A 25,020-nucleotide genomic window follows, 5' to 3' on the forward strand; every position below is an offset into this window, starting at 1 on the left:
GAGGCCACCACGGTCACTGGGAACCCACCTCTCCCCCGACACGGGATCGGTCATACGTAGAGACAGGCGCTCTATAGCCACGTCATCTGGGATGTCCAGGAAGAAGATCCTGCAGGAAGAGCGAGAGCGTGAGGTCAGAAAATGCGCACATCGTATACGGAGTATATAAACGTTTCGATAATCTGGCACATTCACATCGAATGGATGAAAGCATTACACTATGGCCACATGTATGCTAACAGTATATATGCCACCACTGGTGGATAATGGGTGTGATTGTGCTGGGTCAGTCTCATCCACTAATCTGAGACGGATGCTGGTAGTCCCTATTCAGGACTGGCCTATCATTGATACACTTTGCTCTAATCTCTGACTGGCTGTAAGATCTCTGTTTGCTGTCGCTGAATGGAAATCTCATCCAAGGACTGAAAACCCATCCTGACCTATCCCTGCTTACATGTCTAAAGGATTTGGTAAAATGTGTCAGTCCTGGACAGAAGATACAACAGCGCTGCTGCCTGTGGAGCATGGAAAATTGCCTTTGCCGATACACTGTAACAAACTCTGCAGCTCTGTGAGTAAGAGTCGTTCAGGATGGGATTTTCAATCTGCATATTATCAATTAATGCTTCCATTCACTGACCACCAGCAGAGTTCTTGAAAAGTTGCAGAACTTTTCGTTATTTAATGAATAGACTATGACTGGATGAGCTCTTTAAATGCAAGCAGGTGGGATAACTTGGGTGGATGCACAGTAGCCTACTGCGCTGGGTCATACCGACACACCTTCCCAAGATGTGGAGAATAGTAGTAGTAGCAGGATCTGCTACCAATATCAAGTTCTGTTCAGTCTGTTAGTGGCAGATGTGCATTGCTCTGCAGCTGGTAACAACCGTCCAGTACCGCTAACACCTGATGGGTCGGGGTGCCGCATGTTGGACCCCCCCACAATCTGATATTGATGACCTAGCCTGAGGAAAAAATTACCCTTTAAGAACAGCCTTCAATATAACACAAAGAAATGCAGAAATCGCATTGATCATCGTCTCTGGCGCTGACAGAAAGGGGCGGCGTTACATCTGCGTCCCATGAAATCTGACATGTCATTTAAGAGCGTTTTATAAAATTTTTCCTCTGTTTGAATTAGGATTTCCCACCAGATTAAAAAAAAAAGTAATGCATTTAAAGAAAAAAAATTCTGTAGCCGCAGTGACAATTGTGTGTGTAAATGTAATTTAAAAAAAAAAGGGAAAAACTTCCTGAATATTTAATGTGGGATTGTCAGAAAACAGAAATAATAACGACTATCCTGAGCGATTAGAATTAATATTAATGCGGCGTGGAATGAAATATTCATGGGGACAGAGTGGGGAGGAATCGGGGGCGGCAGCGGCGGAGGAACGGGTTTGGGGGGGTAATACAACGAGATTTAATATACATCGGGACCTGTTTACTGCCTGGCTTGATGTTTAAAGATAGTTTGACAGGACGCGGCGGGAAGCTGTCACTCATCCTTTGAATCCGCGGACGGGGGCGACTGGCTGCCGGTGACAGTGCGCAGATTGAGTTTCCGACACAGATGTATAAAAAATAATCCCTCCCTTCTTTTTTCAAAATTTTTCTTTTCCCTCGTTTCATAGCCCGAGGCTGACAGTGCGAGTGCGCTCTTTCCATCTCCCCTTCCATCAGCTGAAATTAAGGAATTAATGAGCGCGATATCGACTTTACAGCGGGCCCTAGGAATGTTTACGACTTATTAAATTATAATGCGGCTGGCTGTATAATTTATCAGCCAATTAAAGGAAGTGTTAGTTGATTTGATGGAATGAGGACCTACAAAATGCATTTAACTAATAGAGAACTGTGGGCTTCCTTGCCACGGGCTCTGAGCGTCTTGGATTACGCGGCTAATTGCTTGACTTTATGGCGCTGTCACCGATAGCCATGCATATTTCATCGTCTCCAAATACTTTAATTGTGCGTCTTCGTGTTGCTGCTGTAATATGTAGAAGCTCAGCCAAACTTCGGTGTAGTTAAAGTGCTCTTCCCACAAAGGGCCGTCTGCTGCGGGGCAGGAGGGTGCAAGGCGGAGAAGAGCGGGACGATAGTGATGTACGGAGTTCTGCTACCTTCATTATACCGGAGGGGTAACACAAAGCCACAGTGTTAAATGTCACCAGGCAATTACATGATTAAAAGGCAGCAGCATACCACAGTCTTTTGTCTTACATCTCACTGACACTCGCTGCGCCAGAGATGGAGGGAATAGCGGGAGTTTTACAGAGGATCAATTATTAACCCCTAAGGAGGAGGTCAGGCTCAAAGAAGATTACAGCAAATTAGCTACAAAGCATCATTAATAGGTATAGTATAGAATACTGCCCCCTCTGTACAAGAATATAACTACTGTAATACTGCTCCCTATGTACAAGAATATAACTACTATAATACTGCTACTATGTTCAAGAATATAACTACTATAATACTGCCCCCTATGTACAAGAATATAACTACTATAATACTGCTCCTATATACAAGAATATAACTACTATAATACTGCCCCCTATGTACAAGAATATAACTACTATAATACTGCTCCTATATACAAGAATATAACTACTATAATACTGCCCCCCTCTGTACAAGAATTGCACTACTATAATACTGATCCCTATATACAAGAATATAACTGCTGTAATACTGTCCCTATGTACAAGAATATAACTACTATAATGCTGCCCCTTATGTCCAAGACTATACTATAATACTGCTACTATGTCCAAGAATTTAACTACTATAATACTGCTCCCTATGTACAAGAATGTAACTACTATAATACTGCTCCTATATGCAAGAATATAACTATTATAATACTGCTCCGTGTACAAGAATATAACTACTATAATACATCCCCCGTGTACAAGAATATAACTACTATAATACATCCCCCGTGTACAAGAATATAACTACTATAATACTGCCCCCTATGTACAAGAATATAACTACTATAATACTGCTCCTATGTACAAGAGTATAACCACCGTAATACCACCCCCAGTGGCCTGAACGGCAGTTTTCCCTTTTCCGTGACACACCCCTTATGAATAACGTACTACTCCTGGCATGATGGATTTTTCTTGTATGTTTCCGTCTGCTCTCGGGATCTGATCTCGCTATAAATACTCATTGGAAGATGAGACCTGTTTGCATTAGCAATAGATTGACAAGCGGCCGCGCTCGTCCTTTGGCCCGCTCACAAACAGCTGCTCACCCCTCAGCGCAGTAAGACTAGATTAGGAGAGCGTCCTTCCCTTTATAATTAATTACCGGCTACAATTAGCACAGTTATCTCAGCTTTCATTAAGAGCAGATAAAGGAGGATCTAGGAGGAGGGGTGAGTGCATTATAGAGCGGTCTGACACTGCGGGTAACGAGATAGCCGTTAATTAATAAGAACTGTCAGGTGAATGGTCTCGTCTCCAGTCATCGCTATCCTTTCCGTAATGAAATCCCGCTATCTGTCCCTACGTCCGCCCTGGAGCTACTAAGTCAATTAACTTAATGCTATGCAAATGAACCTGTTCCCCTCGTTATTAGCTCCGACCTGACGATGGTTAATAGTATAATTGGCCCTTCAGCGGGGTAATTAGACATGACTTTTTCCATTAGACTTACAAGCCTAATTATTGTGGATGGGAGCGAGGGGAAGTCTCCTGGTGCGCTACGCGGTGAGGGGTAGCTGGCTACGGCAAATATAGACAAAACTCTGGGGTCACGCCATGGGGGAGTCATAGGCCGCTCGATGGAAGAAATCCTGCTGTACAGGGGGGAGTGCAGCATTGGAGGGATGCTACATTAACCACACCACTTTCCAGTGGTTAGAAGCCAATATTTGGGACGGTTTGGCAGGAAACTGGAAAATAATCCACAGATAAATAATGGAAGAAGGGTCCCCAGCAGCGCACAGTATTGACGTCAGCTCATGTGATGATGTTGGTGAAGACAGGGCAGTAAGGTGACAGAGGTGGCATTACGATTTGTGGGCAAGAATGTAAACAAATGGGAACTTACAGACACATTGGAAGAGACTGAGTCCTGGCGGCACAGAGTATTTCAGGATGGAACCTACTGCTCTGCCCACTCATAGATTATGGAAAATAATGGAAGAAGGGTCCCCAGCAGCACAGAGTATTGACGTCAGCTCATGTGATGATGGTTGGTGAAGACAGGGCTGTATGGTGACAGGTGACATTACGAACTTACAGACACACGTTAGCAGAGACTGTGTCCCGGCAGCTCAGAGAATTTCAGGATGCAACCTACTGCTCTGCCCACTCATGGGATGGCGTATGTGAGGCTGGGTGCAGGGGATGAGGACTGTGTCATAGTCCGGCTTTGAAACCAGTGGGAAGTTAAGAGACCTATAGTGGAGGGAGCAGTGTCCCTGCAGTGCAGGAGATGAGCTTGCTGACCTGCGTGACCATGTTAAGTAGGACAGGTGCAGGCGACAGGGACTGTGCCATGATATGGCGACAAATGGGAAGTTAGAGACACAGTGTAAGAAGGAGAGTCCCAGCAGCACAAAGTATTTCAGGAGAGGTGTACTTATTAGTGATGAGCGACAGTAGTCGTTGCTCGGGTGCCCTCCGAGTATTTTGGCGTGCTCGGAGGTATAGTTTTCGTCGTCTCAGCTGCATGATTTGCGACTGCTAGACTGCCTGAATACATGTGGGAATTCCCTAACAAACAGGCATTCCACACATGTATTCAAGCTGTCTAGCTGTCGCAAATCATGCAGCTGAGACGACGAAAAGTAAATCTCCGAGCACGCCAAAATACTCTGAGGACACCCAAGCAACGAGTATACTCGCTCATCACTAGTGCTCATCTTTGAAGATGGGAACAAGGACTGTTTCAGGAGGTGAGGAATTATACAGAGACATGTAGGAGGTCACATATGCAGAGTAAGGCTATGTGCACACGTCCGGAATTCCCACGGATTTTATGCGTTTTTGCCGTGTCTTTTCACTGCAAAAACGCATAAAATAAGCAACCCACTGTATTCAATGGCATTCTGCACATGCTGTGCTAATGCGTATTTTTCCGCGGCGCATTCGCATTGCGGAAAAATACACAGCATGCTCATTCTTTTTGCGGAATCACGGGAATTCCACACACATAGGAATGCATTGTTGCGCTTACTTTCCTCATGTGGCTAAGCTATCCAGGCCCTGGGTACCATATCCCTGTAAAAAATAGAATTAAAATAAAAAATCGTGTTATTTTCACCTTCCGGCGTCCCACACAGCGTTCTCAGGCCTCAGCGATTCTCCCGGCAACTCCCGTTCCCAGCGATGCCTTGCGACAATGACCTGTGATGATGTAGCGGTCTCGCGTGATGCTACGTCATCTGGGGTCATTCTTGCAAGGCATTGCTGCGAACGGGACTTGCCGGGAGCATCGCGAACGCTGCGGGGGACGCCAGAAGGTGAGAATAACACGATTGTTTAATTTATTTTTAACATCCTATCTTTTACTATTGAGGCCGCATAGGCAGCCTCTTAGTAAAAAGTTGGTCACACTTGTCAAACACTATGTTTGACGAGTGTGACCAACCTGTCAATCAGTTCTCCAAGCGATGCTACAGATCGCTTGGAAAACGCTAGCATTCTGCAAGCTAATTACGCTTGCAAAACGCTAGTTTTTCGCATGCGGATTTCTCGCGTATTTCCCGTGGCAGGGAGTTGGGGAATTGCTGCGGGAATTCTGGTCGTGTGCACATAGCCTTACGTGGTGGGTGGAGTAGTGACTAAGCAGCACAGTGACTCATCCATGAATTTGCATCAGTTCCTTTGAAGTGGGATAAAAGCAGCCAATCGGCAGCCAGCTAGCTGATGCGACATTTTCCTATGTCAATCAACAAATCAGCGCTGTAGAAGTCGGACAGGAGGCATCCCACACTGTCAGGACATCCTGAGCAGGCAGAGGCCACGTAGATGAGACTGGCCCCCTAGATCCAGGCAGGCTACAATATGGCAGCTGGCACTCGACAGAGTTTCCGCAGCTTTTCTGATCCTTCCAAACTTCAGAGTAATATGATGCAGGTCGTCTGCAACCATCCTGCCGCCTCTGGGCATTATCTCTCCGGAGAGCGCCCTGCTATATAATATATGACCGTGTAATCATGCGGGTGTACGGTCGGGGCACAGCGTCCTGGGGGCACAGAATATGGAGGTCTATCTTTATTTGCCCCAAGTCAAAGAAAAATTGCTCTATTAAAGTTTAGTGGCCCAGATTTCAGGAGGGAAATGAATGCGGAGGCTCTGCTGTGCAACTACAGATCTCAGCAGGTGGAAGCGTCTGCGGCGGGTGCCATACTGTGGGCAGCTGCCCAGATCCTGTCATGTTGGCATCATCTACAGTAAGAGGGCAAATAGGCCACGACGCTTTCCCTGTCCAAAACATTTCTGGTACTCCATACCCATCATCAAAGACGGATGGGCCTAAGCTGGAGTCGATGAACATAGCTGTGGTCTAATGGAGCAGAACTGCACTGTAAAGCACAGGGAAAACTAAACAACAGCTTAAGCAACTGACAAGGAATCAATCTGAACAAGCAGCACTGCAGTGTAAAGCCACGTTCAGTATTTGTAAGCTAAAACCACGAGTAGAAAAGTTTTATAGAAACACGTCACCACTTCTGTATTTATCACCCACTCCTGGTTTTGGCTTACAGATACGGATGTGAAATTCTGACCAAATACTTAGTGTGAACAAGGCCTAAAGCAGAATCGCAGCCAAAGCAACACTGCTAAACTGGAGTTGTTGTTCCTATTGGAACTGTACTGCAGTGTAAAGAATGGGGAAACCAATAATAGCGTGAAAAACTGAAAAGGAGTCAATCTGAACAAGCAAGGCTGCAGTGTAAAGCAGAGCCACACAGCTAAGCTGGAGTCACTGATCATAGACATGCCCCAATGAAGCAGAGGAGCAATGCAGAGAATTGAGGAAATACTCTGATCATAGCTGTGTCCTGATGGAGCATAGCAGAAGTATAAAGCATAGGGGAAGTACTCTGATCATAGCTGTGTCCTGATAGAGCAGAAGTATAAAGCATAGAGGAAGTACTCTGATCATAGCTGTGTCCTGATGAAGCATAGCAGAAGTATAAACATAGGGGAAATATTCTTCTCATAGCTTTGCATTAATAAGATACGGTATAAGAAACTACCACTGTAGAAGACAAATAGCAGGGAGGTCTGAATGTGGCAGGTGACAGAGTTGTGAAGTAACCACAAGTCCCAGTGGGGCTAGCACAGCATGCTGAGACTTGTGGTGTATCTAGTGTATATGCAGCGGCAGATCTCGGGCCTTTTCCTCCTTTGGAGTGATGAGATGAGGCAGCCGTGATGGGTTTTCGACCCGTGCTCATGTTGACTTGACCTCTCTGGACCGGCCGTGTATTGCAGGTTGCTTTGTGCGTTGTCCCCTCTAGTAATTGCATCATCCGTTCTGCAGCCTCAGACGAGCACTCCCGCTCCCCGGCCTCCCTCCAGGATCCCCCATGCTGCTCAATGGAAAACATTTATTCTACTTTGTCAATACCAATTTCGAGGGTAAATATGTCTTGTCGCTGCGCCTGAGCCGAGAAATGGGGTTATTAATAGGGGCGCTGCAGCCGGCCTCAGCTACGGAAATAGTTAGATGAGTGGTACCAGACTGTCCACTGCATAACCAATCCTGGCAGTAGCTGTCATTCCATTCTGGGTCTTGTAGTGCACCCAATGATATTCCTGGGCCTTAACATGTATGGTCGCACTGATAGGTCTAATCAATATCCCTAATAGTACGACACAGTGCAAATATAATAGTACCACACAGTACCCATGTAATGTAATGGCACATATAGTGTAACATCACACAGTGCCCATATAATGTAATAGTACCACACAGTGCCCATGTAATAGTACCACACAGTTCCCATATAATGTAATACCATACAGTGCCCATGTAATGTGATAGTACCACACAGTGCCCATATAGTGTAATAATACCACACAGTGCCCATATAATGTTATAACATAGTGTCCATGTAATGTGATAGTACCACACAGTGCCCATATAGTGTAATAGCACCATATAGTGTAATACCACACAGTGCCCATGTAATGTGATAGTACCACACAGTGCCCATATAATGTAAAAGTACAATATTGTGTAATAGTACCACAGTGCCCATGTAATATAATACCACCATATAGTGTAATACCACACAGTGCCCATGTAATGTGATAGTACCACACAGTGCCCATATAATGTAAAAGTACAATATTGTGTAATAGTACCACACAGTGCCCATGTAATATAATACCACCAAATAGTGTAATACCACACAGTGCCCATGTAATGTGATAGTACCACACAGTGCCCATATAATGTAAAAGTACAATACTGTGTAATAGTACCACACAGTGCCCATGTAATATAATACCACCATATAGTGTAATACCACACAGTGCCCATATTGTGTAATAGTGTCACACAGTGCTCATGTAATGTGATGGTACCACGCAGTGCCCATATAGTGTAATAGCACCATATAGTGTAATAATACCACACAGTGCCCATGTAATGGGATAGTACCACACAGTGCCCATGTAATAGCACTATATAGTGTAATATCACACAGTGCCCATATAATGTAATGGTACAACACAGTGCCCATGTAATAGTACCACACAGGGACCATATAGTGTAATAGCACCATATAGTGTAATAATACCACACAGTGCTCATATAATAGTATAATAATACCAGTGTCCGAATAGTGTAATAGTACCACACAGTGCCCATGTAATATAGTAGTACCACACAGTGGCCATATACGGTAATAGGACCACACAGTGCCCATATAATACAGTAGTACTACACAGTGTCCGTATAGTGTAATAATAGTAACGAAAAAACTGGCACATCCAAGCTATTGTGAATAGGTGCTAACTTAGGAGCAGCTACCTCCATGTACAGTGTACAAAAAGTTGCACTCTATCGTGCTAAAGCATGTCAATGTGAAATATATGAATAGTTATATATGGCTTCTGAATATTAGGAAAAAATGAGACGCTTTGCACACAATTTGCCCATCAACTATCAGTCAAGGTGGTCTCAAAAAAACCGATGGGTCCCTATCCAATGTGAATACCTCTCTTAGGCCGGGGTGACACTTGCGTTGAATACGGAAGAGTTGCTATGCGATAAAACATCGCATAGCACTCGGACCACTATTAATCTATGGGGCAGCTCCCATCACCGTTTTTTTTTCTCGGCCGTATTATACATGCGAGTGAAACCACAGCATGCTGCGATTGGCACCGAGACTCGGCTCACTCGCACCCATATAAGTCTATGGGTTTGAGTGACACGGCGTACATCACTCGGATATCATCAGAGTGCTGTATGATATACGTTGACCTCGGCAATGGAGGAGATGGAGAAATTAGTTTCTCTGCCTTCTCCACAGCTGTGCTCCGATCCTCTCTGGGCAAGAGGCTCAGAGCACAGTCGCATGACACCTGGGCTTCTACTCGCAGCAGAGCAGGAGCCGAAGGTAATTAGCATATCGCATCTGACGCGCTAGTGTGAATCCCGGCCTAAAGCCCCCTTTACATTTAGCGATGCAGCAGCGATCCGACCCGGTCAGGATCGCTGGTGCATCGCTAAATGATCGCTAGTGAGCTGTCACACAGGCAGACCTCACAGCGACGCAGCACACGATACTCACCTTTCACACACAGCGATCCTGACATCCTCCCGCCCGCCTCCACGCTTCGCTCGTCGGCGCCAGCAGGAAGTGCCCGACGAGAAATGGAGCCGGACATTCTCGCGCGATCAGCGATGGACAGCGGGGGAGCCGGTCGGAGGTAAGTATCACACATAGCGATATTGCTAGCGATATCGCTATAACGTCACAAAATTGGTGACGTTATAGCGATATCGCTATGTGTAAAACCCCCTTTAGGCTGCTGTCTGAATCCCTGGGTAAATGTGGATACCTCTCTCATCCATGCCTGCACTCATGGGTAGGTAGGAACCTGTTGTAATTAAAATCATCGCATGTTGAAGGGTGGAGTGCTCGGTCAGAGTCTGTATAGTGTTATAGTATCACACAGTGCCCATGTAATATAACACCACACAATACCAATATAGTACCATACAGTGCCCATATAATAGTACCACACCCACACAGTGTCTGTATAGTGTAATAGTACCACACAGTGTCCATGTAATATAATAGTACCGCACAGTGTCCATGTAATATAATAGTACCACGCAGTGCCCATATTATAGTACCACACCTCCACCAGTCGGGCCTTTATGGCACAGTGGCCCGACGGAATAGAGTTTGCTAAAAAAAAAAACACATGGACTCCCCCATACTATGAGAAATAAGTTTCTTTGGTCTGACGAGACGAAGATAGAACTTTTGGTGATAATTCTAAGTGGTATGTGTGGAGAAAACCAGACACTGCTCATCACCTGCCCAATACAATCCCAACAGTGAAGCATGGTGGCAGCATCATGCTATGGGAGTATTTTTCAGCTGGAGGGACAGGACGACTGGTTGCAATTGAAGCAAACATGAATGCAGCCAAGTACAGAGATATATCCTGGATGAAAACCTCTTCCAGAGTGCTCTGGCCCTCAGACTTGGCCGAAGGTTCACCTTCCAATGATCCTAAGCACACAGCTAAAATAACAAAGGAGTGGCTTCAGAACAACTCTGTGACCATTCTTGACTGGCCCAGCCAGAGCTCTGACCTAAGCCCAATTGAACATCTCTGGAGAGACCTGAAAATGGCTGTCCACCAACGTTCACCATCCAACCTGATGGAACTGGAGAGGATCTGCAAGGAAGAATGGCAGAGGATCCCCAAATCCAGGGGTGAAAAACTTGTTGCATCATTCCCAAGACTCATGGCTGTACTAGCTCAAAAGGGTGCTTTTACTCAATACTGAGCAAAGGGTCTGAATACTTCTGGCCATGGGATATTTCAGTTAAATTCGCAAAAATTTCTATATTTCTGTTTTTTTACAGTCAAGATGGGGTGCAGAGTGTACATTAATGAGAAAAAAAAAATTAACTTTTTTGAATTTACCAAATGGCTGCAATGAAACAAAGAGTGAAAAATGTAAAGGGGTCTGAATACTTTCCGTACCCAATGTAATAGCACCACATGCTGTGGGGGAAATAAGCACTTGATCCCTTGCTGATTTTGTAAGTTTGCCCACTGACAAAGACATGAACAGTCTATAATTTTAAGGGTAGGTTAATTTTAACATTGAGAGAATATAAAAAATAAAATCCAGAAAATCACATTGTATAAAATTCTATAAATTTATTTTTATTTTGCAGTGTGAAATAAGTTTTTGATCCCCTACCAACCAGAGTTCTGGCTACTACAGACCAGTTAGACACTCCTAATCAACTCGGTACTTGCATTAAAGATAGCGATCTTGCGATCTTACATAGTCACCCTATATAAAAAGACTCCTGTCCACAGACTCAATCAGTCAGACTCTAAAGGGCATGTCACACCAAGAGATATCGTTAGCAATATCGCTATAACTTGTGACGTTATAGCGATATTGCTGTGTCTGATACTTACCTACAACCCGCTCCCCCGCTGGTCGCGCGAGAACGTCCAGGACTGTTTCTCGTCGTCAGCTTCCTGCTGTGACGACGAGCGACGCGTGGAGCTGGGCGGGAGGACGCAGGATCGCCTGGTGTGACAGGTAAGTAGCGACCCCCGTCCCCAGCGAAGTCGCTGGTGAGATCTGCCTGTGTGGCAGCTCACTAGCGACCACTTAGCGATGTACCAGCGATCCTGACCGCATCATATCGCTGGTCGGGATCGCTAGTGCATCGCTAAGTGTGACAGTGCCTTAACCTCTACAACATGGGCAAGACCAAAGAGCTTTATAAGGATGTCAGGGACAAGATCATAGACCTGCACAAAGCTGAAAAGGGCTACAAAACCATAAGTAAGACGCTGGGTGAGATGGAGACAACTGTTGGTGCAATAGTAAGAAAATAGAAGAAATACAATATGACTCTAAATCAACATCGATCTGAGGCAGCATGCAAAATCTCACCTCCTGGGGTATCCTTATCCTTGATCATGAGGAAGGTGAGAGATCAGCCTAAAACTACACGGGGGGAACTTGTTAATGATCTCAAGGCAGCTGAGACCACAGTCACCAAGAAAACCATTGCTAACACATTACGCTGTAAAGGTTGAAAATCCCGCAGTGCCCGCAAGCTCCCTCGGCTCAAGAAGGCACATGTGCAGACCCTTCTGATGTTTGCCAATGAACACCTGGATGATTCTGTGAGTGATTGGGAGAAGGTGCTGAGGTCAGATGAAACAAAAATTGAGCTTTTTGGCTTTAACTCAACTCACCGTGTTTGGAGGAAGAGAAATGCTGCCTATGACCAAAAGAACACTGTCACACATGGAGGTGGAAACATTATGTTTTGGGGGTATTTCTCTGCTAAAGCCAAAGGACTACTTCACTGCATTAATGGGAGAATGGATGGAGCCATATACTGTAAAATCCTGAGTGACAATCTCCTCCCTCCGCCATTAAATATGGCTAGTGGCTGGGTCTTCCAGCAAATCAATGACCCAAAACATACAGCCAAAGCAACAAAGGAGTGGCTCAAAAAGAAGCACATAAAGGTCATGGAGTGGTCTAGCCCAGGGGTCCCCTACCACCGGTCCGTGGCCCAAGACCGGGTCGTTGCGGTTCTGTTGCCGGTCCGTGGAGCCACGGCTCAGAATGCTGGACACAAGGGGAGTCGGCGGCTGTAGCACTGCAGTGACAGCTGCAATCGCCGGCTTCCAGAAGACATCAATATTCACCCTCAGTTCCTGCATCCCTGTCGGGTGCGGCAGCTTCATCCAGTGCTGAGCGGTCACGTAGTACCGCTAATTAAAGTCATGAATATGGACGCGACTCCACTCCCATACGCGTGGCGTCCATATTCAAGACCTTAATGAGCGGTACTACGTGACCGCTCCGCACAGGAAGAAGCTGACTCGCCAGGATAGAGATGCAGGGAAGTTCAGCGACGGTGTGAGGGTAAGTATGATGGGGAGGACAGGGGAGCCCAGCCATGCATACAAGGGTGGGAGCAGAGCCATGCATACAAGGGTGTCGCTGTCTACCATCACCCCTAGATGGGACCGTCTTGTTGCAGGAAAACAAGCCCAGTGCTCCCACTCATTCTAAACCTATGGTGAGTTGTCACATTCACATTTATAAATGTTATAATTAAATAAGTATGCACTACTAAACTACAACCCCATCCATATCCCCGCCCCCTTATGACCAAATCCCGCCCCTGCCACCCCTCCATCCCCGCCCTGCCGGGCCATGGAAGAATGGTCTTGCTTGAAGCCGATCCCTGGTGCAAAAAAGGTTGAGGACCAATGGTCTAGCCAGTCTCCAGACCTTAATTAGTGACCAGGCCAATATTTTTTAATTCTGACCAATGTCACTTTATGTGGTGATCTGAAATGCTTCAACAAATCACAGTGATTTTGAGACAGTTTTTTCATGACACATTATACTTTATGATAATGGTAAATTTCAGTTGATATATTTTGTATATCAGAAATTTGAAAAAAATGTAAAAATAAATTAGCAATTTTCAAATTTTGAATGATTATCCCTTTAATCCAGATAGCCATACCACAGAAAAACCTTAATAAATAACATTTCCCACATGTCTGCCTTACATCAGCACCATTTGTAAAACGTAATTTTGTTTCGTTAGCCTTTTAGGAGGTTTAAAAATGTAGCCGTAATCTTTCATTTTTTCAAGGAAATTTACTAAATCTATTTTTTTAGGGACCTAGCCAGGTTTGAAGTGCCTTTGGGGGTGCTATAGGAAAACCCCAAAAGTGACACCATTTTAAAAACAGCACTCCTCGACATATTGAAAACTTTTTTGTCAGGTAGTTTATTAACCCTTCAGGTGATATTCAGGAATTAATGTAAAGTGGCATAGCAGGAATGAAAGTGTTTGTTTTTTTACCACCTAAACGTCGGTAACTTCTGAACAGGCCGCTATAGCCGGGAGACTCTAAGGCCGCTATTTGGCCATGAATTGCCATGGCAAACATTAGGACCACACAATCACAATCTCAGGGTCTCGATAAGATTAAAGCTGAAGCGCCCACAATCTATTAACTATTTATATGATGTAGCCACTTTTGACAGATATGGATGGTGCCAACTCTGATCATAGGTGATGCAGCAAGTTGTCAGCTATAGTGTACAGTTGAAAGCTGCTGGATTGTCACCTATATGGGGAGGCTATTCTCATATCTCAGGTCAGTAAAAAGACATTGGTGGTCATTTTGGGGTTAACCCCATAGAAAACTTATGAAGGGAGTTGAAGCTCTGAGTTGCCAAGCGACAGCCTCAAAATCTTAATGATTTAGAGATCTGCAAAGAGGAGTGGACCAAAATTCCTCCTGACATGTGCGCAAACCTCATCAACTACAAAAACGTCTGACTTCTGTGCTTGTCAACAAGGGTTTTGCCACCGAGTATTAAAAGGGAAGGTGCCGTGTTTTTTCATAATTTAATGTAAAACAGAAAATAGTATAAAAAGATATTGTCCCCTAAGCTTGACTCAGTGGTGTGTGTGGGTTTTTTTTTTATTTACTGTATTAATGCAGCCACTGGGGGCTGCCATCTTACCTTTCTGGCTGCTGAACGACACTTTCCATGCTCATTTACGGCAGTCCCTGGGCATAAGACATAACAGTCGGCTCCCGACCCCTATCTGTATCATTGCAGCAGCATCAGCTGTGAACTGGGCACGCCTCTGTGGGCAGCTCAATTCACAGCTGTAGGTGTGGCCAGGCGCCATTTTATTAGAGCCAAATGCTTTCCTTTTAGCTCCATTTACCCTCTATTGCAAGCCCTGGGTGCTGTACTGTTCCACCATAACAGGGCTTGGATGTTCACTCTGCACATACCAGCTGCAGGAGAGGATACAGGACGAGCTCTTGCAAAACACTTGGCCATCTGATGGACATCTAATCCTATCCTGTGTGATACTGACTGCTGAGCCGTGTATCTAATCCTATCCTGTGTGATACTGACTGCTGAGACGTGTATCTAATCCTATCCTGTGCGATACTGTCTGCTGAGCCGTGTATCTAATCCTATCCTGTGTGATACTGACTGCTGAGCGGTGTGTCTAATCCTATCCTGTGTGATACTGACTGCTGAGCTGTGTATCTAATCCTATCCTGTGTGATACTGACTGCTGAGCCGGGTATCTAATCCTATCCTGTGTGATACTGTCTGCTGAGCCGTGTATCTAATCCTATCTTGTGTGATACTGTCTGCTGAGCCATGTATCTAATCCTATCCTGTGTGATACTGTCTGCTGAGCCGTGTATCTAATGCTCTCCTGTGATACGGTCTGCTGAGCCGTGTATCTAATCCTCTCCTGTGATACTGTCTGCTGAGCCGTGTATTTAATCCTATCCCGTGTGATATGGACTGCTGAGCCGTGTATGTAATCCTATCCCGTGTGATACTGCTTTCCTGAAATACTCTGTGCTGCTGTCACCCTGCTGGTTTTATATGTGATCTACATGGTGGTATTGTGTATGATCTATATGGCGGCATTATGTGTGAACTATATGGCGTTGTTATCTGCTAAAAGGGGACCCATTCTAGGGTGGTTCTGGCTGAGCAACTGCACACGGGTCAGGGGTAATAGTTAGGTGCAGTCAGGGGAGGGCTGGTGAGGCAGCTGAAGAGAGGGGTCTCATTTTTATCGTTACTGTATGGCTACATTTCCCCCCAGCCTGCTTCCCAGTGTCACCCCGGGGACTGCGCCTGTCGCCTCGCTTTCACACATCGCCAGGACAGGATCTGAGGAGGGGAATGGGGTCTTTGCCTGCAAAAGTCTGGATCAGAACAGGCCATCAATCAGCAGAAATGTTTCCTGGATTTCTGTGGTGCTGTCACCCTGCTCCTCCCCCATATATCTCTGTGCCCCCCACAGACCAATGAAAAAGAGACCGAAAGTGTGTCCAATAATCATAAGTTTATTTGACGAAGGTACGCCGAAACGCGCGTCGGGGCTGGCACATCCCGGGGACTTCAGCAGCACAAGAGGTACAGCACTGTTTGTTCTATGTTATATTATTTTATTTTTTTGCCTCCCGCATTATTATACACTTACTGTGTTGAAGCACAGCCTCCATGAAATTCTCTTTTTTTGCACTGCACTTTAGTTGTCACTGCTGCACTGATTAATATGCATTTGCACTTTATGAAATATGTTTGAGTTTAATATGTTTACAGAGCATATGCACGGTCACTTTATGTATATATCCTGTACCACTTGTTGTATTCAGACATATCATTTGATATAATTCTGTCCCCGGAAGTGCCTATTCCATGGCATTGGCCTTCCCCCCATTTTAATTTTATTCATTATTATTGTATAACTATTTAAATAAATAAACTTATGATTATTGGACGCTTTTCGTCTCTTTTTCGTTGTTCTAATTTTATTATCCGATTTGTCCTTTTGTACTTTCCATGTGTGCATTTGTATTTCTCTTCACATTGCACTTTTCCTTGAGATTTTCTAACCCCCATAGACCAGCACACTGCTCTCCTGAAATACTCTGTTCTGCTGTCACCCTGCTCCTCCCCCATATATCTCCCTCTGTGCCCCCATAGACCAGCACACTGCTCTCCTGAAACACTCTGTGCTGCAGAATCCTTGCTGCCTGCCATCCTCGGTGACCGGAGACCCCATTCCTCGCCTCAGATCCTGTCCTGGCAATGTGTGAAAGCGAGGCGACAGGGGCCTGATATATGGTGGAAGGAGCAGGGTGACAGCAGCACAGAGTATTTCAGGAGAGCAGTGTGCTGGTCTATAGGGGGGGGCACCCTGTTCGGTGCCAGGGATTGTACATAGAGCGCTGTGTTTTATACACATGGATGGACCATCTGCTTGTCTGCTCCACAGAAATCCAGGAAACATTTCTGCTGATTGATGACCTGTTCTGATCCAGACTTTGTATGCAAAGACAGTCAGTAACTTTGCAGGCCCCATAAAAATGGCTGCTCACTGTGTTCCTAAATGTCATCCTCTCTTTTCCCTTAGCAAACACCCAGAAGGGGAGGAGAGGAGTGACAACACACCCATGTCAGCAGATTTCGCCCATAATTACTGCAGGGCAGTAATGTGAGCTAGGTGTACACTAGGTTTTTGTGCCAAATTTCATTAGCTGCTCCCCTAGTGTTAACAAGTGGAAATGCCAAACTTATGAAAAATAATTTTAAAATTTTACAAAATTAAAAACAAATAATTTTTTTTTAAGAAAATGTAAACATTAATTCTTTACATTTTTTCAATTGATGAAAAAAAATTTCCCTTTCCCTTCCCTTTAAGTCTTGTTTGCCATAGCGCTCAAATACTTATTTCTCACTGCAAAATGCAAATAAATTTATACAATGTGATTTTATGTATTTTATTTTTGATATTCTATCTCTGTGTTAAAATTTATTTACCCTTAAAATTATAGACTGTTCATGTCTTTGTCTGTGGGCAAACTTAGAAAATCAGCAAGGGATCAAAATCAGCAAGGGCCCATATAAGAAAAATAAGTTTTATTATACTCACCTGGGGGGGGGGGGGGGGGGGGGCGTTCCTTCCGATAGGTGTCGCAGGTCCGGCGCTTCTCATATTCTTCTTGTGATGCCATCCGCCTGCTAGCATCGTCGCTCCCTGGCATCGCGCTCCTGCGCAGGCCTCTCTCAGACCGTACCGAATCAGACCCCCCCCTCCCGAGTGAGTATAATAAAAGAGGTCACATGTTCCCTCTAGTAAATGCTAGTAAATAATCGTGGCCACATAAAATAGTGAGACTTTGGGCACAATTTGGCCATTTTCACTTAGGGGTGTACTCACTTTTTGTTGCCAGTGGTTTAGACATTAATGGCTGTTAGTTGAATAAGAGGGCACACCAAATTGACACCGTTATACCAGCTGTACAATAGCTACTTTACATTGTATCAAAGGGTCATATCTTCAGTGTTGTCCGAAGAAAAAAATATCATAAAAAATTTACAAAAATGTGAGGGGTGGACTCCCTTTTATGATCTTCTGTAATATAATAGTAAAACACAGTGCTCATAGTACAACACAGTAATTGTATAGTGTAGTAGTAGTACAACAGTGTCCATTTAATGTAATAGTATCACATTGTTCGTATGATTTAATAGTACAATAAAGTGCCCTTTTAATGTGACAGTACAACAGTGTCCATATAATGTAATATTACCACACAGTGTCCATGATTTAATAGTGTCATACAGTGATTATATAATGTATATTACCTTAAAGTGCCCAATGAAAATGCCATATAATGCTCATGTTTTATAGTGCTTTATAGTCCGCTTAAAATGTAATTGTATCATACAGTATACATATAACTTAATAGCTTGCTTCTATAATGTAATAGCATGCTTTGTATAATGTTAGAGTGCCATGCGGTGCCCATAAAATGTAATAGTGCCCGAATGTTAGTTATAAAATCCCCTTGTGATGCAGTAGTGCTATATAAATGTGCGTCTCACAAAATTAGCATATCATAAAGAAGTTAATATATTTCAGTTCTTCAATACAAAAAGTGACACTCATATTATATAGTCATTACACACAGAGTGATCTATTTCACGTGTTTATTTCTGTTAATGTTGATGATTATGGCTTACAGCCAATGAAATCCCAAAAGTCATTTATCTCAGTAAATTAGAATACTTTATAACACCAGCTTGAAAAATGATTTTAAAATCCGAAATATTGGCCTACTGAAATGTATGTTGAGTAAATGCACTCAATACTTGGTCGGGGCTCCTTTTGCATCAATTACTGCATCAATGTGGCGTGGCATGGAGGCGATCAGCCTGTGGCACTGCTGAGGTGTTATGGAAGCCCAGGTTGCTTTGATAGCAGCCTTCAGCTTGTCTGTATTGTTGGCTCTGGTGTCTCAAATCTTCCTATTGGCAATACCCCGTAGATTCTCTATGTGGTTTAGGTCAGGCGAGTTTGCTGGCCAATCAAGCAAAGTGATACTGTTTGTAAACCAGGTATTGGTACTTTTGGCAGTGTGGACAGGTGTCAAGTGCTGCTGGAGACTAACATTTCTATCTCCAAAAAGCTTGTCGGCAAAGGGAAGCATGAAGTGCTCTAAAATTTCCTGGTAGACGTCTGCGCTGACTTTGGCCTTGATAAACACAGTGGACCTACACCAGCATGACATGGCTCCCCAAACCATCACTGATTGTGGATACTTCACACTACACCTCAAGCAGCTTGGATTGTGGCCTCTCCACTCTTCCTCCAGTCTCTGGGACCCTGATTTCCAAATGAAATGCAAAATTTACTTTCATCTGAAAACAACACCTTGGACCACTGAGCAACAGTCCAGGTCTTTTTCACCTTGGCCCAGGTAAGACACTTCTGGTGTTGTCCATTGGTCATGAGGGGCTAGACACAAGGAATGCGACACTTGTAGCCCATGTCCTGGATACGTCTGTGTGTGGTGGCTCTTGAAGCAATGACTCCAGCAGCAGTCCACTCATTGTGACTCTCCCCCAAATGGCCTTTTGAATGGCCTTTTCTTAACAATACTTTCAAGGCTGCGGTTATCCCGGATGCTTGTGCACCTTTTTCTACCACACTTTTCCTTCCACTCCACTTTCCATTAATATGCTTGGATCCAGCACTCTGAACAGGCAGCTTCTTTAGCAATGACCTTTTGTGACTTACCCTCCTTGTGGAGTGAGTCAATGACAGCCTTCTGGACATCTGTCAAGTTAGCAGTCTTCCCCATGATTGTGGAGCTACTGAAACAGACTAAGGGACCTTTAAAATGCTTAGGAAGCCTTTGCAGGTATTTTTTGTTGTTCTAATTTACTGAGATAATGACTTTTGGCTTTTCATTGGCTGTAAGCCATAGTCATCAACATTAACAGAAATAAACACGTGAAATAGATCATTCTGCTTTTTGATATTCTAATTTTGTGATAACCACCTGTAATGTAGTGGCATGTTTGAATGTTATAGTGCCATGCAGAGCACATATATTGTAATAGTGCCATATAGTGCCCGAATATTAGTTATACAATCCCCTTGTGACGCAGTAGTGCTGTATAATGTTATAGTGCCATACAGTGCCCATATAATGTAATAGTGCCCGAATGTTATAGTGTTAAGAAATCCCCTTGTGATGCAGTAGTGCTATATAATGAAGTAGCATGTTTCTATATATAGTGCCATGTGGTGCCCATAAGATGTAATAGTGCCATATAGTGCCCGAATGTTAATGTTATACAACCCCCTTGTGATGCAGTAGTGCTATATAATGCAGTAGCATGTCTGTATAATATAGTGCCATGCGATGCCCATATAATGAAATAGTTGCACACATACAGCACCTGTATAATGCTGCACACCGTGGGATCACAGAACCACAATGTATGGGGCTGTGGATGGCTCCGGGAGACCAGAGTTAATTGTTTAATCCTGGAGGCCATATATTGGCAGGTGATGCAGACGGGCCCTTGTATTAGGGTGTTGGACACATTACCGGGTGGTTCAGTGGTCCACATTCGGGATCGGGGTCTGGCAGCTGCTCTCTGTATCCTCTAATGCATTATTGATTTTCTGATTAACCCCTTCCCTGCCTAGAAGCAACTAACTCCAGAAATCAATAAAGTTTATACAAGGTGGGGGGGAGGGTGCCGCCGTATGGATGTAAACTGACAGCTCCTAAGCCTGATCTTGGAGGCAGCGTCTGTACAAACACAGGCGGCGGCCCACATAAGGACGTGTGGTTCAAAGGTAGCGATCATCTTCCGTGGACTTGCTTCAAAAGTAATTGCTTCTGGTCTCCGGTGAGAACGACTGCAAACCGAGTAACAGACTTTCATAAACTAAGTTTTAACCCACGCGGAGGCGGCGCTGACCCTCTGTTGTCTCTTCCAGATGTAATTCAGCAGACGCTCTCGAGCGTGAGGGCTTCAAAGCGCAGGTAGCGCCGCCGCTGCTGATGGAAATGCTACGAGGTCAGAGGAGAGTGCTCGGCTCGAATGGAAAACGTCCGGCCACCGGTTTCATTTTCTGACAAGTTGGAGCTTTTTACGTCTCAGAGATTGCGGTAGCCGGCTACGCCGCGGAGGACGCTTTCCCTATCAGCGCTGTTTAATGTCTTGACCTTTACGGAGACCGCACTGCTGGAGCCAGGGGATGAGTCTTGTCCTACAGACGGGAAATCACACTGATTGTACGTGATCCTGAGAACGCAGATGGGCCCGATACACCACCAGTGCGCCATTTTATTGGTATGGGGGCTACATGTGGCTAATAATTGTGCTGGCTGCACATTGGTTTCAATTGAATTTTGACCATTTCAGCAAGGTTTTAGGATACTGACGGCAGTCATTAAGGGGTCTGATTCCACACCGTATTGTATGGTGCTGTACAATACACATCAACGGGTTTGGGCAATGGTCCAATGTGTATGGGGGCCCTGGACAAGTGATTGTCGGGGGAGATGTCAGATATTAGACTGCTGATAGCATTGTTCTCCCAGAGATGTCGGTCGTGCAGCTTTCTTATCGAGAACCCAGGAGTGGTCAGCCGATAAAACGCTCCTGATTATGAGAGAGGCGTCTGAGATAGTAGTCAGCCGAACCATCGAATGCATATGGCGGCCTGAACCCCTGTGATGGTGTGCTGGGCCGCCTTTGCGCGGGTGCCAATCTAACACCCCAGATTTAGACTAACCTCCAATCCCGGCTGTTAAACCTCCTGATTGTTGCATTCCATAGCAACCATGGCATGATTAAAGGGGATGCCCACCTTTTGATTGGGGGACCCATCTGTAGTCATCTGAAAGGACCTGAGAGCGATGCAAGTGTGGCCCTAAAAGATGCCTGTGTCATAGAGATGAAAATTCTTTTTTTTTTTCTATATTTGTGCTGCAAAAAAACCCAAAAACTGATGCACAGTAATTTATATGTAGTATGAAAAAATACAATTTCTCACACAATGTAAATAAAGAAAATAAATGTTATTGCAGCTAAAATGCAAATATTAGAGCTAAATAGGTCAGGGCACTAAGAGGTTAGAACCTGAGATAGCCAGAAATAGCAACCTGCTGATCTGTCCTTGCTCCCTGCTGCACACTGCAGCTCAGTGATAAGTGTTAGCTTTGCAGGTAATCAGTGCTGGAGGGAAGATTTCTGCTTGTTATCCTATGCAAAACAGGGGCAGTCAGTCTTCTGCTTGCTGATAGCAGAAAGCAATAGCCTGAAATCCACTGCATAGTAATGGGGGAAAAGCCCTGCAGGTTTAGGGTTTTCTAAAAACTCTTCATTACTGCAAATGGTCCCCATTTCATACCGCTCTTATTTTTTGGGGGGGACCGTTTCATATGGAAGTGGAGCAATTGAATGTAAGAAATGTGGGTCAGCTGTCCCCTCCATGCTGCAATCCTACAGGGTCAGGTCAGATGCTCCTATTGTAATTAAGATACTAAAATATGCGTAAAAAAACAAAAATCCTAATCAGTGGGCATTCGCGGGTCGGCTCCATAACCAGCACGATTGTTCATTATCTGCCGTCTGTGATTCCAATTACGGCCAATTAATGGCGGCGGCAGCAGCGTGCGGCTGCGTGGCACACGGGTGGAATCCATATCGGAAGATAAATATTCCAGTCCAGTCTGGGTAAACTGGCAGATAATGGCGGCACGGACGGGTCAGCGAGGTTTTATTAGCTCAATTAACGGGGAGTAAGAGAAGGCTTACACCGCGCTCCTGCACGCCGGCGGGACTGAGCTGCCAGTAATGGTGTTATTAACCTCTCGCAGGCGCAGGATTTGGCTGCAGATTTCAGCTCCGTTCTGCGGTTCAAGTCTTTATTAATCAGCTGTTTATTGTGCTTAATCCGCCCGGGAACAATTCCTGCGTCTCGTTGCGGAGGCAGCAGAGTCAACACCGCGCTCTCCGGCCTCTGAAGGTGCAGTGAGCAGATGCCTCAGCCCCAAATACAGAACGGCTGCTGATATCTGTTCTCATCTCCTCTGCCCCCCCCCCCCCCCCCAAAAACACAAAACTGGTGTAATCCCCTCTAAAACAGGGTCAGTTGTGTGACATCACGACATGTCTGGGAGATTTGTATCTGCAATGAAGGCAACGCCATGCAGACATAGTGGCTGTAGGGGTCTGCTGACATCATCAGGATCTGGACTGGATTTTGGAGCAGAAACCAGACCAAAATTAGCATCAAGTCTGCATCCGTATCTCTGCTGATTTTATGTTGGATTTGCCTCATTATAAGTAAAGGTGAGCAAAACTATTTGTATGACCCCGGTCCAATGGCCGTATCAGGCCATGGCCACCAGTCCAGAGCCCAGCAAACCTACTAGCCGGCATTGCCAATGCCTCTACTGATTAGTAGGCCCTTCAATGTCATGACGCATGGCCTACTAATCAGAAGAGGGGTCGGGGATGCCGGCAGGTAGGAGGAGGTTTGCTGGGCTCTGGTTCGGTGGCCACAGACTAATGACACAGCCTCTGGCTCATAGTTCTATGTATCTTTTTGCTCAACTTTATTTACAAGTGCAACTTTTTAATACACTTTGTGTTTCAATTCCTCATTGTTTTCAAGATCTTTGCTTGCTTTAAGTGTCAGAGCTGAGGGTTTGTTACCAAGCATGTTGTCTTCCTAGCCAAAGGCCTTAAAGTGGATGTCCATGCACACTTAGCGGAATGGAGAAAGGCAGCTGCATACAGGGCAGTGGAAATGTTGCCTCTGGAAGTGCCTGTTACCCAGCATGACCTATTATTTATATATCCATCGATTAATATGCATGGCTGTAATCTTATATTATCTTTGTATTGATAGGTATGCATTTCATGTATCTGTCTATATCTATGATGGCCGCTGTTTTTGTTTGTGCTATATGTACATATGCGCAGGGTATTGTGATCCTATTAATTTTTATTTAATGTCTTTTCTTATAAATATCAGGCTAATTGTTTACAATACAAATGCTTTTATATATATATATATATATATATATATATATATATATATATATATATAGTCTGGTTTGGTCCTCCGACCTTACTAGGAGTACATATGGCCGCTTGTGTATCGTTAAACTAGTACGCATGCGCCGTGGTTCCCCCTGCTCTCGCCGGTTTTTGCTATGACGATGCAGCTGACTCCTAATCAAGTGGGGCCCCACGGTGTTTCCGGCTTCCTGATGCTACATCATGTGCTACCTGGCGAGCGTGGGGATAGCCATGGCAACGCGGCTCTTTGGCGCTTTATTCAATTTCCAGTTGCCGTATATTTATACCTATCATCTTATAACATGCCACACGCCCCCTGAGGAAGGTTGCATGACCGAAACGCGCGTCGGGGTGGGCAGGTGTGTCACAGGGATCCTGTGTCTGCATCTCTAAAGTACTATCTTATTTATACTGAGATGTTCACTTTTGTATATACATCGTATATATATCTATCTAACTGTGTATGTATACTTATACTGACATGTATTTTCACCACCACCAGTGACTTATCTGCCCTATGAGCATTATTTAGATGTTGTGGTGTCACCCAGTTTTACCATCTCTTTTAGCCCCATTTATCCTTGTCCTCTTTTTTCCATCGGAGTCTATTTAATAAAGATTGTTAATGTACTTTTGCCTAATGGACTTTATGACTGTTTCTTTTTGAGATATATATATTTGTCTTGCAGTTGGTCCTAATTTATGTCCATACCTTATGTGGGTCTACTTACGGTAGCTTATTTTTTTTTTCTGGCTCTTTGATTACTATGAGTGGAGGTTTTCTTCCATTCTTCCCACATTAGCATGCTTGTCAAGATTATT

At 44.6% G+C, this 25,020-nt stretch overlaps 1 protein-coding gene across 7 annotated transcripts in view; it reads right to left on the reverse strand.

The window, feature by feature from the left end:
• AK8 (adenylate kinase 8) overlaps positions 1–25,020 on the reverse strand; it is a 111,750-nt gene that overhangs the window by 5,476 nt on the left and 81,254 nt on the right. For all 7 annotated transcript variants that reach the window (XM_073555983.1, XM_073555984.1, XM_073555985.1 and 4 more), the window contains one exon: positions 29–109. In XM_073555983.1, the coding sequence (XP_073412084.1) occupies positions 29–109 (81 nt within the window). The remainder of the gene's footprint in view (positions 1–28; positions 110–25,020) is intronic.

This window comes from Dendrobates tinctorius, unplaced genomic scaffold (assembly GCF_039654945.1).
Source record: "Dendrobates tinctorius isolate UK_male_01 unplaced genomic scaffold, ASM3965494v1 ptg000231l, whole genome shotgun sequence".
Taxonomy (NCBI): Eukaryota; Metazoa; Chordata; class Amphibia; order Anura; family Dendrobatidae; genus Dendrobates; species Dendrobates tinctorius.